Raw genomic sequence first — 17,006 nt, 5'->3', positions numbered from 1 at the left:
CATTGTCAGGCCCAGCTTCTGCCAACCTAGCAGTTCAAAAACATCCAAAGGTGAGTAAATTAATAGGTATCGCTTTGGCGGGAAGGTAACGGCGCTCCATAGAATCAAAGAGTTGGAAGAGACCTCATGGACCATCCAGTCCAACCCCCTGCCAAGAAGCAGGAATATTGCATTCAAATCACCCCTGACAGATGGCCATCCAGCCTCTGTTTAAAAGCTTCCAAAGAAGGAGCCTCCACCACACTCCGGGGCAGAGAGTTCCACTGCTGAACAGCTCTCACAGTCAGGAAGTTCTTCCTCATGTTCAGGTGGAATCTTCTCTCTTGTAGTTTGAAGCCATTGCTCCGCGTCCTAGTCTTCAGGGAAGCAGAAAACAAGCTTGCTCCCTCCTCCCTGTGGCTTCCTCTCACATATTTATACATGGCTATCATATCTCCTCTCAGCCTTCTCTTCTTCAGGCTAAACATGCCCAGCTCCTTAAGCCGCTCCTCGTAGGGCTTGTTCTCCAGACCCTTGATCATTTTAGTCACCCTCCTCTGGACACATTCCAGCTTGTCAATATCTCTCTTGAATTGTGGTGCCCATGCCGGCCACATGACCTTGGAGGTGTCTACTGACAATGCCGGTTCTTCAGGTTAGAAATGGAGATGAGCACCAACTCCCAGAGTTGGACTCAACTAGACTTAATGTCAAAGGGCAACCTTTGCTTATGTCTGATTACAAGGGGCTTTAACTTCAATCATGATCCTACTGTCAATCCCAGTGGAAGTACCTGTGCTTCCCAAATATTTTCTAGCATTTTCCATGTCATCCTCACAGGTATAGAGATCACCTTGCAGGTGCAGAATGAGATGAGCCCCAAAGCGACGCTGAGAGAATTCAAAGAGAAGCTGCTCTCTGATGGAAAGTACCAAGCGCTGATGGCGTCTCTCAAGGAGGAAGTGGAGACCTTTGCCGATTCCTTCCCGCTCCCTGGTTTGCCCGTCCTGTAAAGGAGCATTATGGGATGTTGTACCCGGGACATTCCACAGATATATAAACCCCACTTGCCTAGTTTCCAACAGGCCTCACAACTTCTGAAGATGCCTGCCACAGATGTGGGTGAAACGTCAGGAGAGAATGCTTCTGGAACATGGCCATACAGCCTGGAAAACTCACAGCAACCCAATGATTCTGGCCATGAAAGCCTTCGACAACACATAGGATGCGTTTCCTGTCCCAGTTGTATAGCTTTGTATGAGAAATATCAACCCAAAAAAAAAGGATGGTCCAGACACTTTTTACTGAGCACAATAAAATTAAAAAGGTGGCCACAAGGGTTCGAGAAGCTTTAAAAAATACAACAAATATACATATTTGTATTTCAAAAAATATTTGAACCCCAATAAATAATTTTGCTTCCAATGTACCCTTTCCCTTCCTGTGTGTTTTTTTTTGATATTGTTGGTTGTCATCTTGAGTAGGTTCTCTTTGAATATCACGGACACACAAAAAGCATGCTGCTCTGATTTCGCCCACAAAGACACACTGTTGCTGTGGTTCTCCCTTCCAAGTACCACCTCGATGCATAGAATGGGAAAGATAGGAAATGTGAGTTTGCAAAACTGCACAGAAATACTCCCAACTCCTTAAGTATGGAGTCAGAAGGTCAGCAGCTCTCATTGTTGATGGCCTACATCCCATATAAATCATATATCATAGTTTACATCCCATGTTATGGCCTATCGTCCTAAATAGTCTTCCTTTCTGATGTTTATCTCCAGCTAAATCTGCATTATAGTTAGTGTAGATCCATATAAGGCAGGCATGGGCAAACCGCGGCCCTCCAGGTGTTTTGGACTACAACTCCCACAATTCCTAACAGCCGGTAGGCTGTTAGGAATTGTGGGAGTTGGAGTCCAAAACACCATGCCTGATATCAGGGCGATTTTTGAATGGCATATGAGTACACCATATAATAGCCCTTCCAAACTGCTTTATATGGCAGTGTAGATCCAGCTTCCATGAACCTGTTGCAAAGGTTAGAGCTGACTTCCTTTAGCCACAATAGCCTCAGAGCTTCCTGCTTCCGATCTCGTGCAAATGCTAACTTCCTTCCCTTCGATAGCATTTTAATGTGACGTAACAAACCTGCAAGCTTACAACTCGCCATGGTTAGCTTTCGGGACTTTTAAACCAGTTTGCTTCCTATTCAAAGCAAGATATTCATAATATAAAACGAAGGGCCTCATCACACTAGAGAATGAATCCACTTGTGTGTGCTGTGTACATTGTGGATGTATATACATATCTATGTACACATACATAAACATGCATATATACTATAAATACACACTGTATACATGTGTGTGTACATATAAATATATACACTATATATATGCGTGTGTATGTGTATATATATTTATATTGTGTATTTATATATATATATATGGACTGTAGGACTATACTCATATATATTCACACAGGATATATATACTGTGTATGTATATACATGTTACATATACACATTTATACATATATGTACTTGATGTATACACAGTATGTATACATATGAACATACACATAATACACCTTATGTGCATATACATGTGTGTATACACACATATATATGTACTGTGTGTAGGTATGATACATATAAATATATATTCATTGTGTATATACATGTGTTTGTGTATGTGATATATATATATATACACACACACACACATATATATTTGTGGTATGACTCCTGCAGAATTCCGGGGTTTGTAGTTTAGGGAGGAGCCTTTAACAGCCTCACCAAACTACAAATCCCTGAATTCTGCAGGAAGCAGAAACCGGATTTAAAGTGGATTCATTCTCTAGTGTGATGAAGTAGTAAGAAAGATGGGCGCGAGAAATTTGGGGGCTTCTTTCTCATCTCACCTTCCAACCTTTTGTGGCAGATGGGAGATGAAATCAATTTGAGGGGCTTCTCTTTCATCTCACCTTTCAGTCTTTTGTGGCAGATGGGAGATGAAATCAAGGCGAACTAGTATTCTGGAAAGTCATTTTGGGGGGACTTTTCAAACCAAGGAGACAATCTTGAGTCTCAAATTCTGCCGGTCCCATAATGGAGCAAGCAGTGAAGTAGTTAAAACAAGTTGGAAATACTCGTAGCCTTCAATAATTGCAGGATATAAGGTTTCCATTTCCTTTAGCAGGCTCTACAGTAGGATGAACTTGCAGCAGAGCATCCAACTACATGGGAATCCCTGTGACGCAGACTAGTATGGCATTTCCATACATGGTACATCTTGGATTACATGTTCCATAAACATTGGACAGCACAGCTGGAGCGATTGCAGGGAAGGCTCCAAGTTTGTCAGAGTCACAAAGTGCAGGCAGGTTAATAAGACTAAAGCTCAGGTTTGGTCATTTTCTGGCTGGACTCCTATTGCGGGAGATGGGAAATATGGCTCAAAGGCAAAAGACAGAGGAGCACTAGATAGCATTTTGGGATGGAGAGGCTCAAAGTCTCCCATAATATCGATTCCACATCTAAAAACAAAAGAGACTATTTCAAGTTTAAGGAGCCGAACAGAAGCTCGACAACCTGGATTCTATATATTCCAGTATAAACACAGCAACTTTATCCATAATGTCTTAACAGCAGATGGCATTTGACTCAAAAGGATAATAAAGCCTTGGCTTGTGATCCAAGTTTGTGGATAAGAAGTCGTATAGTGATGCAACCGATCTCCATAAAACTTGGAAAGTTCATCCAAAAAGACAATTAGGACTATGACATGTAGCCATTGGCCAAATTGCCTAAAAACACACACAATGTGTTTTGTTTTCTTCTGTAAATGGAGAACCAAATGGCAAAGAGGTACATTCGTTTTTCCCCCAATAAAAAGCAGCAAAAGGTGTCTTTTGTGGGGTGTTTTTCCAGCAACACAATATATATTTTTCTTTACTGAAGGAACTCAAAAAGTGCAGCATAACAAGGCAATCTCCCTTTCAAACGGGACACTTTTTCTCCCTCCCTGCCCTGCCCCCTATATATTCATTATTTATATACAGTAGTGCAGATTTGCATCAAGTTTCCCAGAATGGGCCAAACATTAAACCCTTTGAAGCTTCCAGGAACTTTACATTCGATTTCAGAGCCCAAAAGAGGTTTCAAAACACACACACACACACAACACCTATTTTTCCAGTTATTCTTGTAAAACACGTGTCCCTCTGTCGCCAGCCGCTCGGTAACAGGAAGCAGAACAGTTCTTAAAAAGGGAAATAAAACCAGTAAGGCATTGCTCGATCCTTAAAAGTGATATCCAGTTGCGATATGCTGCCGGATTATTTATATATATCTCCCCCCACAGCCACAAAGATGTCGGAAAGGTCCTTTCTGTAGGATTCAAGCAGAACTCCACAGAAGGACCCAAGCTGATAGCGTAGCTTAGGGTTTTGGAGGATTTAGGGACCTAAAAGTCCAATTCTCACCGAACTGGATGGCCAGCAACCACCATTAACTCCCAGTGATGTTATTATAGAGGTAGTAAAACACTTGGAAAGCCTTAGGGTTCAAATGAGGACACAGGGTGGGCGTTCACTGATTCAATGCAGGCTTCAGGCTGGTTATGGCAAAACAAAATCCAGTGTGGAGCAGAGGGAGTCTAACTCTAGCAAAATTCTGTTCCTGATGAAGCTTGACTGCTAAGGTGATGCTATAGACGGCTCCAGAGCACGTCCTTTCCCTTTGACAGAAGACATAGATTTCTTTTCTCTCCAGAGCTACAGAAAAGACATGGTTCTAGGAGCGGAGAGCCAGTCGTGGCCAACTCCTAATGCTTGACAGTCACACTGCTGGACCTCTGAAAAAAGGGAGAATGTCTCTGCTGTGATTGAGACCAGGAGAGCCCAGAAATGCCCCACTGGAATGTCTTCCTCTCTGGCCTCATTTACCCTGTGGTTTCTTTTGTGGCTTCCTGCAAAGGGAGCCATTGCAATCCCCAGCAAATATGGAACAGGGAGAGGATGAACTTTCCATGATTGGATGGCTGAGATCTGACCTGCCAAGATCTTTAGGGAGAGAATTGAACTCCATTTTCTCCAAAATACTGTATTTCCAATGAGTGCACCTCCAAGAATGCACTCCCTTCTCATCTTTCCCTGCTTATGCCTCTGACCATGTGCTAAGCGGCTTTCTCTCTCTTTGGGTGCATCTACACAGTAGAATTAATGCAATGTTGACACCGCTTTAACTGCCATGCCTAAATGCTTTGGAAACCTGCCAGTTGATGCCTTGCAAGATGTTTAGCCTTCTCTGCCAAACTACGACTCCCATGATGCACTGACCCATGGGAGTTAAAGTAGGGTCAACTGCATGCAGTCTACAGTGTAGACACAGCCTCTGATCACCCACCACTCCAAAAAGGCGCTACCCTCTGATTCCCCTTTGAAGCAGCAATAAGATAGCCTTAGTTCTTTCCGAAGAGGTCCGACCAGGAATCGGGAAGTCTTATTTTAATGAGGCTGACTTAGCTGCTCCCTCAGGCCCTGCGCATCATATCGCAAGGACCGTGGAAACCTTGGAGGCCTGTAAATGATGGCAGAGCAGCATTGTGAGATGGCGAAGGAACGAGAAGGTCAGTCTGGAGACGGTTAAATCTTGTACAAAGCGCTGGGCACGTAGTCAAACCTGAGCACGGGACTGACCCCTCGGACGGGATCCTGAACAAACTGCAGTTTCAGGAGCTCGGCGAGATATTGGACCACCTTGCTGTCCTCGTTGGCCAGGCCCAGGTGCATCTTCAGGAAGTTCAGCCGCCGGGAAGCCATGGAGGCCTCGGTCTCGCCCTCTTTGAGCGGCAGGTGCAGGTGGTGGCAGAAGGCGAAAAGGAAAGCCTTGGCGCTCAGCTGTGTCAGGAGTGTCTGGACGTGCATGAAGTAGGTGCTCCCACGCTTGATCTGCGTCCGGTGGTCGGCCAGGCGCGGGATCAGGGTCCCCCGGTACTGCGGGCAGCGGAGGGTTTTGCTGTCGGCGTCCAGGATGCTGATGTACCGCCCATACCGGATGAGGGAGTGCATCATGCTGACACCGGCTGGGGAAGATGACCTGGAAAAGAAGTTAAAGGGAGAGTTGGAAGGCAGGCTGCCGCAAAGAGGCAAAACTGTCGCCAAAGTAGAAAAGATGAGTTAAGAAGTTATGTAGAGAATACATAGAGGCCCCATTTACGCTAACTAATGCAGAATCAAACCGGTGTTTTGTGTGTGTGTGTCAGGAGTGACTTGAGAAACTGCAAGTCGCTTCTGGTGTGAGAGAATTGGCTGTCTGCAAGGATGTTGCCCAGGGGACGTCTGGATGTTTTGATGTTTCACCACCCTTGTGGGAGGCTTCTCTCATATCCCTGCATGGAGAGCTGGAGCTGATAGAGGGAGCTCATCTGTGCTCTCCCCAGATTTGAACCTCCGACCTGTGGGTCTTCAGTTCTGCTGGCACGGGTTTAACCCACTGCACCACCGGGGGCTCCAGTGTTGAATAAAATGTTTTCACTGTGCGGATGATATATTTTATTTTATGCATTATGCATTTTATGTATGGCATCTTAATAATAGGTAAAACGTAAAGGTTTTCCCCTGGATTAAAATGTTTAAAATATGATTGTCACTGTATGTTTGTGTGTGTGTGTGTGTGTGTGTGTGTGTGTGTGTATGTATGTATGTATGTATATATATATATATATATATATATATATGGTAAAGGTTTTCCCCTGACATTAAGTCCAGTTGTGTCTGACTCTTGGGAGTTGGTGCTCATCTCCATTTTTAAGCCAAAGAGTTGGCATTGTCCTTAGACACCTCCAAGGTCATGTGGCCAGCAGGACTGCATGGAGTGCCATTACTTTCCCGCCGGAGCGGTACCAATTGATCTACTCATATTCACATGCTTTTGAAATGCTAGGTTGGCAGAGGCTGGAGCTAACAGAGGGAGCTCACCCCGCTCCCCAGATTCAAGCCTGCAACCATTCGGTAAGCAAGTTCAGCAGCTCAGTGGTTTAACCCACTGCACCACCAGGGGCTCCATCTTAATAATAATAATAATAATAATAATAATAATAATAATAATATAAAACTTTATTTCTATATGTCCCTCTCTCCCTAAGGGGACTCAGGATGGTTTACATATAAGAAGGCAAGACATTCAATGCCTAAGTGAGTACAAAACATACCAAAAACATATCAAAATACACGATAGAGCAGAATAATAACAGTGACTTTACTACGAAGGATTAAGCATTGAGATAAAAATATAACAGAATAGTCAGTAAGACATAATTAACTAAAAAATAAATAATCATTACAAAAAATATTCTCAAACCAGTTGAAAATACAGTTACATTAAAAATGGCTGACGCCGGTATTCCTTTAAGATGTATTGTGTGCTATTTTGTAAACCCCATGAGAGATGGTGGCGGGGTATAAATAAAGTATTATTATTATTATTATTATTATTATTATTATTATTATTGAGCCAGTGTATGACTTGGATTTTGATGACACAAACCACAGAGCACTGATGCACATTGAAGGCTTCCTTTTGCCTCTCCTGGACCTAAACCAGTGGTTCTCAACCTTTCTAATGCCGTGACCCCTAAATATAGTTCCTCCTGTTGTCGTGACCCCCAACCGTAAAATTACTTTAGTTGCTACTTTATAACTGTAATTTTGCAACTGTTATGAATTGTAATGTAAATATCTGATATGCAGAAGGTATTTTCATTGTTACAAATAGAACGTAATTAGTATTTTTTTTTTAGATTAATCAGTGATTAATCTCAAAAACAATATGAGGAAGTATAGTCAATGGATGATGAGATTTGCAGTATTTTCAACCGATTCAGCTCTGGCTTCCACAGACCACTGAGACCCTCAAAAATGATAGGCCTGGACCAAACGGCATACAGAACTCCCATGACCAACAGAAAATACTGGAGAGGTTAGAGGAAAATAGACCCCGACATGTGGGAGTTGGAGTTACTTGGATGTATAGTATACCTGCCATCAAAGAACATTCTGAACACCATCAACAATGGAATTGAACCAACCTTGGAATACTGAAGTCCCATCACCAACAGAAAATACTGGAGAGGTTTGGGGAAAATAGACCCTGACATGTGGGCATTGGAGTTACTTGGATTTACAGTTCACCTGCCGTCAAATAACATTCTGAATGCCATCAACAATGTATTGTCGAAGGCTTTCATGGCTGGAATCACTAGGTTCTTGTGGTTTTTTACGGGCTATATGGCCATGTTCTAGAGGCATTTCTCCTGACGTTTCGCCTGCATCTATGGACCACCAAACGCAGCGACCAAACAAGAATCAAGGAACATGAAAGGCACTGCAGACTACTTCAGCCAGAGAAATCAGCCATAGCAGAGCACTTGATGAACCAACCTGGACACAGCATTTTATTTGAGAACACAAAAATGCTGGACCACTCTCACAACCACCATGTCAGACTACACAGAGAAGCCATTGAAATCCACAAACATGTGGACAATTTCAACAGAAAAGAGGAAACCATGAAAATGAACAAGATCTGGCAACCAGTATTAAAAAATTCTAAAATTGCAACAGCAAAAACAGCAGAGAGGAAACAGGCAGGGACATCTAATTACCTTTCAAGAAGAGTTTGCTCCAGGCACAGTCAGCCCATTGTATGCTAATCAAGGTGGTCAGTTGAAATATTCACACCTAGCCTGACAAAAGTCCTTTGTCTCACCCTGGTCATTCCACAGATATATAAACCCCCTTTCCCAGTTCCAACAGACCTCACCTCTGAGGATGCTTGCCATAGATGCAGGCGAAACGTCAGGAGAAATGCCTCTAGAACATGGCCATATAGCCCGAAAAAACCCACAAGAACCTAGCCATCAACAATGGATTTGAACCAAACTTGGCGTACAGAACTCTCGTGACCAAAGGAAAATACTGGAGAGGTTTGGGAGGATTTGACAGTGATTTGGGGGCGATGTAGGTCCCCTACATCCGGAGAGCATTGTGAACCCAAACAATGTCCTACTGCAGTTATTTGCAACCTTTGTTCCTCCTAGTTATTTTGGACCACACTGCCCAGAATTCCTGACAGTCAGTTGAGATAGCTAGAGCTTCTGGGAGTTGAAGTCCCAAACACCTGGAGGAACAAAGGTTGGGAGCCACTGTAGACAACTCCCTGGCACGCTCCCCGCAGCCTCGTTTCCCCCTATCTCCATGTTACAGAGCGCACCATGCAGGAGCACAAGGGCCAGAAGAAGAGAGTGCTTGGATGGTGTCTTCCTGTCTGACAGAATGGGGCTGGAGTGGATGAGGTTTCTTCCAGTTCTTTGGGTTTCTTCCAATTCTAGGATTCAATGCAGTAGAATTCAAAGACATTGCCCTGATAAGCCAATACGATGTGCAAATGTCAATCTAATCCCCTTTCAATACATCACATGGGCCTTGAGAAGCATTGGGGACTGTCTGTCTAGTAAAGGAAATCTTAGGACCTCATCATATGCCCAGAGACAAGAACGGAAGTCACTGAGTGTGTATTGATACACATGCACCTCCTTTTTGGCTGTGCGATGCCAGTGCTAGACTTGCAAAAAACGGAGAGGCAGGGCGAAAAGCAACAGGTGCCCCAGCCTTGCCATTAGGAATAATTGGGCTTCCGTTGCTGCTGCCAGCAGAAGGCCCCATCTGATGAGCTCCATACTGTTAGATGCCCAATTGTCCTGTTTCAAGTTCTGACGTCCCGTTACACATTGCTCTCTACGGGTGTTCATCCATCATTGGCCATGTTTGGAAACATCGCACAAAGAATCCATTTGTCTACCCTCCCTGTATTTTCTTTTTACCATTGACAGATCTGGCATTCAAAAGCAGTATTTTTAGTCCAGGGGGTCTGTCATGGAGACTACCGCACCTAACCTTCTCCAGGGTCGCAGGTACTCTGCTGCGCTTCTCCCTGGGTAGAAAGTGACCTATCTTCCTCCTTCCTTACACCACCTCAATGGCACCCGACCCATTCGGAACCCCTCCCCCTGATGGATAGTCTGATTGGAACTATGTCCTGGAGAGATTAGTCAGCTCTTCAAAACCAGAGAGCCACCTAACGAATTTATTTTACCAGAGGAGGAGGAGGAGATCTCCAAAGGAGATAGGGAGAAAGAGACATCTGAAATGGGGAGGGGGCTAAACAATGGGAGCGTGTATGGGCAGGATTGGATATTGGAAGAGGCAGGGATGGGCGCATAGGGAGGGAGTCTCAAAATAAAACTCTAACGAGGAAGGGGCTAAAATGGCAGGACTTTCTACCCTAATGCTGGGGCTTTAAGAAACCTGCGAATATGACCTCAGCCTGGTGACCAGTGGGCGGATCAATGGATCTACAAACACCTTTCTAAAAATAATGTCCCAGTGTTTTACTTGAGGTCCCAGCGAGAACAGCTCCTCCACTAGCAGTCTGTCCTCCAATGAGATGAGAAGACACATAGAACAGTCCCAAGATTGGTCGTCTCTATAAAGCCAGTCGATGGTTTTGATCTTCACTTCTGACCGGCTTACTGATAAAATTTGGGATACAGAGATCTGGACCACTCTCTTTGATGTCCATTTGCCTCTGTTCCATAATGAGTCCACAGACAAGTTATTAGTCCTCAGGAGATGTTGACAATGGTGTGGAGTGTCCAAAGTTTGTTCAACGGACTCAGTTGTTAACTTATTGTCTATGTTGTGCAAGGCAAAGCTTGCCTTTTCCTGGCTCGTTCTCCCCCCTCCCCAAAAAGCCTCAATTCCTGACCTATCATCTACTTTCTGCTCCTCAAACCTATTTCTCTCCTGGCCTTCCGTTGCAGATACATCCTCAACAAGATTCTTCAACACAGCGGGTTCCGTTTCTAGAATGTCACCAGGAGTGGGATTTTTCACAATCAAAGAAATTCCTTTAGAGAAGGTGGTCAATTTTCTTATTCGGGGTCTCAATCTGTTGCAGCACAAGGCTGAACCATTTCCCCAAGAGATCACATAGAAAGATTGTTGTTCCTATGGGTTTCCGACATACTTCTTTCCTATCACAGCCAAAAACTTTCCTATAGTACCACTCTAATCCTTCAAATTCCTACGCAACAACACAATATTCCTGTTTCCTATTACAATCAAAACTTCCTGATATACCTTCCACAATTCAACATACGCATGCAATTAATCATATTCCAAAACCCTACTCAAACTATCAAAACCAAAGCAATTAAACTCAAGGAGCTCTCAAGGGAGAAGGTAACCCCCCCCCCCCACACACACACACACCTCAGATTCCTATGCGATCACTTCCTATGACCTCAAAAGCCCACAAACCAGCCCCCATCCTATCAACTCGAATGCGTCTCCACTGTTCCTGTAAAACTTTACATTATTATTACTCTATGTACACGCTGTATATACTCTATATTCACCCCATAAACACTCTATGTACCCTCCACATATATTCTATATACACTGATTTACTCATGAACTATATATACTCTTTTTTAAAAATAATCTTTATTAGGGGGGGGGGTTGTGTATATTGTTCGTGAGACTTACTTTGGATATAACAAAATCAGACGAATAAGAAGAGAATAAATAAATAAATACATACATACATGAAATAAAGGAGAGATAAACTAACAGACAAAACATACACCAAACCAGGAGGGGGGAAAAAGAAGCACGTTGAGATGTAGGTTTGTAATGTGTGATCTTCCCGTGAATCCCGAGTGTCTATTTATCTTCCTCCTTCTGTGACAAGGCTGCTTTCACGCAGCCTTGTGATTGGTGTGGGTCAAGGTAGCGTCTAATCAGGGACCAATCCTTCCTTGCCTTTTGTTGACCCTTGAGATGTTGTGTTAATCAGTCCAGGTTTATAATGTCAGATATTTTAAGTAGCCAGTCCTCAATTGTTGGAGATTCTTTAGATTTCCATTTCTTCACGTAGACTATTCTCGCCGCATTTTTTTTCCCAATCTTTCTTTTCTCATACCAATGGTACACATGCCACCCACTTCTTAGGTCGTTACCTTCCAATGCAAGTTCTTTAACTTTACTGAGATTTGTCCAGTCCCTTACCTACACGAGTCTGCACGCAGCATGGTATACCTGCATGTCGGCTAACCCAAGTTCCCCTCTTTCTCTCTCATCGGTTAAATTCAGAAATTTTATACACGGTTTCTTCCCTGCCCAAATGAATTTGGATATCTCCCTATTCCAATTTTTTTTAAAGTTTTGGCATTCCTAATTATTGGGATGGATTGAAAGAGAAATAATAGTTTCGGAATTACCGTCATTTTAATAGCCAAGATTCTGGCTAAAAGTGATAGATTTAGGTTTTTCCCTTTTTCAAAGTCCTTCTTAATTTCCTTCCATTTGTTCTCATAGTTGTTCTTAAGAAGCTGTGAGTTCTTTGTTGTTAAAATTATTCCAAGATGTTTAATTTTGGATACTACTTGTATACCTGTTATCTCCTCTAATCTGTTCTATCTTGCTTTTGATATATTCTTTGTCATTATCATTGCCTTTTTCTTATTTATTGTGAATCCCTTTCCTCTCCCTTGCTCCGTTTTCTTTCCTGCTACCCTTTGGCTCTTCTGATCGTTTTGCAGGGCCCCTACCACTCTTAGGCTGTCGTTCCTTCTCTCCGGCCTCTCTTTTGGGGGTTCTTTCCTGGCTCCTTTTCCTTGCTGGATGGGGCTGCCCACTCCCTAGGTCTTGGTAGGAACGATAGGAGCGACGGACACACGCAGAGAACAAGGAGGACCAAAAGTTTCGGAGGGAAAGGTGAAGAGAGGCTCCCAAAGACCGCAGAAAGCTCTCCAAGGAAGGGTCCTTTGTTGTAGTGCGGGCACCCACCTTGCTCTTTTGCGAGGAGGAATGGGGGCTCTCCTGTGATGAGCCCTTCCTTGGGACCTTGCCTTTCAACCTGGAGGCAAGCATTGATTCTCCCTGCACCTTTGCAGAGCCACAGTTCACAGGCTCGTAGGCTGTGTCATTCCAGTCTAGATGCCCTTGATGGGTCACGCTCACTTCCAGGTCTGTGTGTGCCTCTGTGGGTCCACTGCCACCATAGAATCGCGGGTCCTGCTCTCTGGTCCTCCTGTGTATAGTTTTCCGGAGCTTAGCCTCTGCTTGCTGAGTCAGCCCTACCACCAGCTCTTCATAGATAATGTCAGCGTGGTGGAGAAAGGGCCCTCGAGCTCGGTGGTAGATGCGTGTCCGGTGCATGCGATGCGGGGCTGCTCCTGTGGGCTGGTGGAGGTCCTCCTGGGAAATTCTATTCTCTACAGATGAAAAACAAGGATGGAGGAGACCTCCCTGGTCAACAACAGAGGATGAGCAGGTGCAATGCAGGACAGCGGGGGAGAGAGAACCCTGCTGCTCTTCCCAGTTGGGCCTTGGAGGTTCCCCAGCCACAGGGTATGACAGGGCTATCTGGATGCTGCTGACGCCACCTGCAAGACTGGGCTCCAGGGACAGCTGGCAACTCTCCACCTCGGTGGGTGGAGGAACTGGAGGACATCCAGTAGTGTTTCCATGGTCTTCTGTGGTCTGTGAGGAGGTATAGATGTCAGGGGCAGTATCCTGCTTAGCAGCAGGTGGGCTCTGTGGCTCAGGCCCACTCTTGTCCACTGTGGATTCTGAGCTCACTGCTGGGGTTTCTCTGGAGGCATCTTCTTCCTCCATGATCAGTGGCCCAGGGCTGCCTGTGGCTGCCGTTGCACAGATGGTTGTGTGGCTTTGTGCCCTGGAGGTTATGGATGGGCTTTGTGAATCTGTAGCATCTGCTTTGTCCCATAGTTGTGGGCTTTGCCCAGGCCACACTCTTGTAACTGAATGGCTTTCCCCTGAGGAGGCCCTTTCTTTCTCTGTGGTCTCCAAGGTCCCTTCCTGAGAGGTCTCTGAATTCACCTGGAATGTGGAGTCTGGTGGGCAGAAGGCTGTCAAAGAGTTCTGCACAATATGTGGAAGGCCCCACCGGTGGCAGATCTTCTTATGCATGATGTGGAAATCTAGCAGTCCCCAGTTCTCTTCTTGGGAGGCTTGGAGATCCATGGCCTGAACACCTGTGGATGCTTTTGCCTTCAAACATCTCCCATGGTGTTTTCTCTGGTGTTGGTCCTTTGGTTCCTCTGTGACCCGTGGACTACTGTCTCCAGAGACAGCTGATCTCTCATCCACATTAGCACTCTCATCACTAAGCATTCCTTCAGAGATGGTTGATGGGCTTTCTAAATCTCTGGCATCCACTTTGTCCAATATTTGGAGTCTCTGATCGGTCCAGTCCACTGTGATTCCTTGGCTTCCCTCTGAGGAGGATATCTCTTCCTCTGTGGTCTTGAAAGTTCCTTCCTGTGGGGTCTCTGGGCTCACCTGAGTCTTGAGGTCAGTTTTGTTGAAGGCTGCTGAAGAGTTCTGGATCTCTAAAGGGAGGCCCTGCCGGTGGTAAATCTTTTTATGCATGATATGGAACTTGCTCAGTTCCCTGTCCCCTTTGTGGGAAGCTGAGGAGTCCACGGTCTTCCCTCCTGCAGGTTCTTCAGCCATGGGTCTTCTTCTTGGTTGGTCCCTTACCTCACGTCCCTCTGGGACCATCAGAACCCTACCTTCCCCCAGTGTTTTGGTGGTGGTCAGAACGTTCTTGGCCTCGGGTCTGGCTTTTGCCCTCCATTCTCTCCAGTATAAGGAGTCCGGATGGTCACTGGGCAACCCCCAGAGGTACCTCAGGAACTTGTGCCGGATGTTCATGTCCACTTTATCCACCACATGCTCCTCCAGGAAGGGCAGGAATGGGCTCCTGAGCTGCTTCTGAGTAAAGGCAGGATCTAACTTAGGAAAAGGGCCACCAAAAGTGGCCTTGCAGTCTTCCACGGCTCGGAGTTGTTTTTCCACCAAGTTTCTTCCCAGATGGAATGCCAGTGAACTGATCATTCGAGACTGATCTTGAGTAGCAGCAGAAGAAAGAGCTGTTGGTGGTTTGTGGGATTCTTCTTTGGGTAACCTTTGGACTTCCTTCTGAGGAGGACCGTCTCTTGGCGGTGTCCTTTCTTTTTTATGTCCCTGGCCTCCTCTTGCGGATTTTGACGATCCAGCTTCTTCCTGGTAGGACCGCTGTGCCCCAGTGCCTGGGGCAGCAGGCGAGACTGCACGGAGAGAATCCTGGACCTTTTTGGGAAGCCCCCACTGCCGCCGAATGGCCATCTTCTTCACACTGGCCTCCAGTTCCTTCTGGATTGGATCAGAGATGAAAGGTGGCTCACTGGTCTGGATCTCTACATCCTGGACACTGCCAACCGGGTGATCTTTTGGCATTGGCACAGGCAGTAGGGGTGAGAGGAAGGCCTGAAGAGACCTTTGGATGGTAGTGGGAAGACCCCACTGGTGTTGAAGCTTCTTCCACTGAATATGGCATTCCAGCTTTTCCTTTTCCTCAGCCTGGAGAAATGGGATAGCCACTTCCTGGAAAGGAGCCATCACTATACATCTCTTGTGCATTTGTTCCCTTTCCCCATCCAAGTCTTCCTCTGCAAAGTCTTTCCTGGAAGATGGGCGGAACCTTGCTGGGTGTGATGGTGGAAGAAGGTTTTTCAATGACCTCAACACTTGCTGTGGTAAGCTCCAAACATGCTCCACCTTCCGCCTCTGAAGGTGCCGCTCCAAGGTGGTCCTGGTGACTTCAGGGAGGAACAGGGGTTCTTGCACTGAAACATGGACCTGAACCTCCTGCTTTTTAGGTTCGAGCCATGAAGGAGCGTTGCTCACGAACCCCTCAAGAGACCTCTGGACAAGGCCTGGTAAGGCCCATGCATGGTGGATCCTCTTCCATGTCACATGAAGTTCTAGGGCTTCTCTCCTCTCCTTTGGGAGGAAGGGTGTCTTATTCTCCAAGAACTCACAATCTACCTGTCTATACCTGGGGAGCTGGATGGATAACCCTGGACCCATTCCTGCAAGCCCCTCTATGTAAGTCTTGCCCAGGCCCCACAGGGAAGCCAAGTGACGGCGCCGGACAGCCAACTCCACCCTCCCCATCTCTTTGTGGGATACCATGGGCAGAGCAGTGCTTCGGGGCTGCCTGGTGCCATGGCCAGGACAGATCAGCTTGGGAAGGGGTTGTTTTTCCAGGGGACCTCCATCTTCACAAGAGGCTCCAGTGTCCATTGAGGAAGTGCTGAAATGATTCTCCATGTGTTTCTTAGCCACATGTTGCTGCACCTTCTTCAATATCTCAGCATCCAGCATTGGCTCTGCCCCTCTTCTTTTCCAGATGTACTTTTCTGCACCTGTTGCTCCCATTGGCCAACTTCCAATGGGGTTTATCCCAAGGTCAGGCCCTATGAGGGAGCTTCTCCTGCTCTGGCCATCCGATGGTTCTAGGTGAAGACCACTATCTCTTGGTGCCATCAGGCGGATAGACTGAAGCACCCTCCTGGGCAAGCCCCACTGATGCTGAAAAGTTCTGTTACGAATGTGGAGTTCCAAGCAACTGGAAACTTCTTGGGAAAGGAATGAGAGCTCCCCTGGAATGATGTTAATGTCGATCGTAGTCTTTTGGTGGAAGGGTGCTTGGGGAGGCTTTGTTACAAAAGCCATCACAGACTTTTGGACAAGACCTGGTAATAGCCATGCATGGTGGATCCTCTTCCATGTCACATGAAGCTCTAGGGCTTCTCTCCTCTCCTTTGGGAGGAAGGGTGTCTTATTCTCCAAGAACTCAACTTCTACCTGTCTATACCTGGGGAAGTGGGTGGATAGCTCTGGAAACATTCCTGTGAGCCCTTCTATGTAAGTCTTGCCCAGGCCCCACAAGGAAGCCAAGTGACGGCGCTGGACAGCCAACTCTACTCTCCCCATCTCTTTGTGGGATACCATGTGCAGAGCAGTGCTTCGGGGCTGCCTGGTGCCATGGCCAGGACGGATCAACTTGGGAAGGGCTTGAATTTCCAGGGGACCTCCATCTTCACAAG

The 17,006-nt window shown here is 45.9% G+C and overlaps 2 protein-coding genes across 3 annotated transcripts in view; one reads left to right on the top strand and one right to left on the bottom strand.

Moving 5' to 3' along the window:
* The window catches only part of LOC132781562 (serine hydroxymethyltransferase, cytosolic), a 28,026-nt gene extending 26,618 nt beyond the window's left edge, over positions 1-1,408 (top strand). Inside the window, exon 12 of the mRNA XM_067473316.1 lies at positions 820-1,408. Coding sequence (XP_067329417.1) covers positions 820-992 — 173 coding nt within the window. The 3' untranslated portion in view covers positions 993-1,408. The remainder of the gene's footprint in view (positions 1-819) is intronic.
* The window catches only part of LOC137097902 (guanine nucleotide exchange protein SMCR8-like), a 42,592-nt gene that overhangs the window by 8,689 nt on the left and 16,897 nt on the right, over positions 1-17,006 (bottom strand). Inside the window, exon 2 of one of the 2 annotated variants that reach the window (XM_067473313.1) lies at positions 1,264-6,082. The exons of the other annotated variant lie outside the window; for it this stretch is intronic. Within the exon in view, the coding sequence (XP_067329414.1) occupies positions 5,629-6,082 (454 nt within the window). The 3' untranslated portion in view covers positions 1,264-5,628. Of the gene's footprint in view, positions 1-1,263; positions 6,083-17,006 lie in introns of those variants that run through there. 2 annotated transcript variants of the gene reach the window in all.

Source organism: Anolis sagrei, chromosome X (assembly GCF_037176765.1).
Source record: "Anolis sagrei isolate rAnoSag1 chromosome X, rAnoSag1.mat, whole genome shotgun sequence".
NCBI classification, from domain to species: domain Eukaryota; kingdom Metazoa; phylum Chordata; class Lepidosauria; order Squamata; family Dactyloidae; genus Anolis; species Anolis sagrei.
The sequence above is the reverse complement of the archived record's forward strand: the minus strand, read 5'-3'. Positions and strand labels throughout refer to the sequence as shown.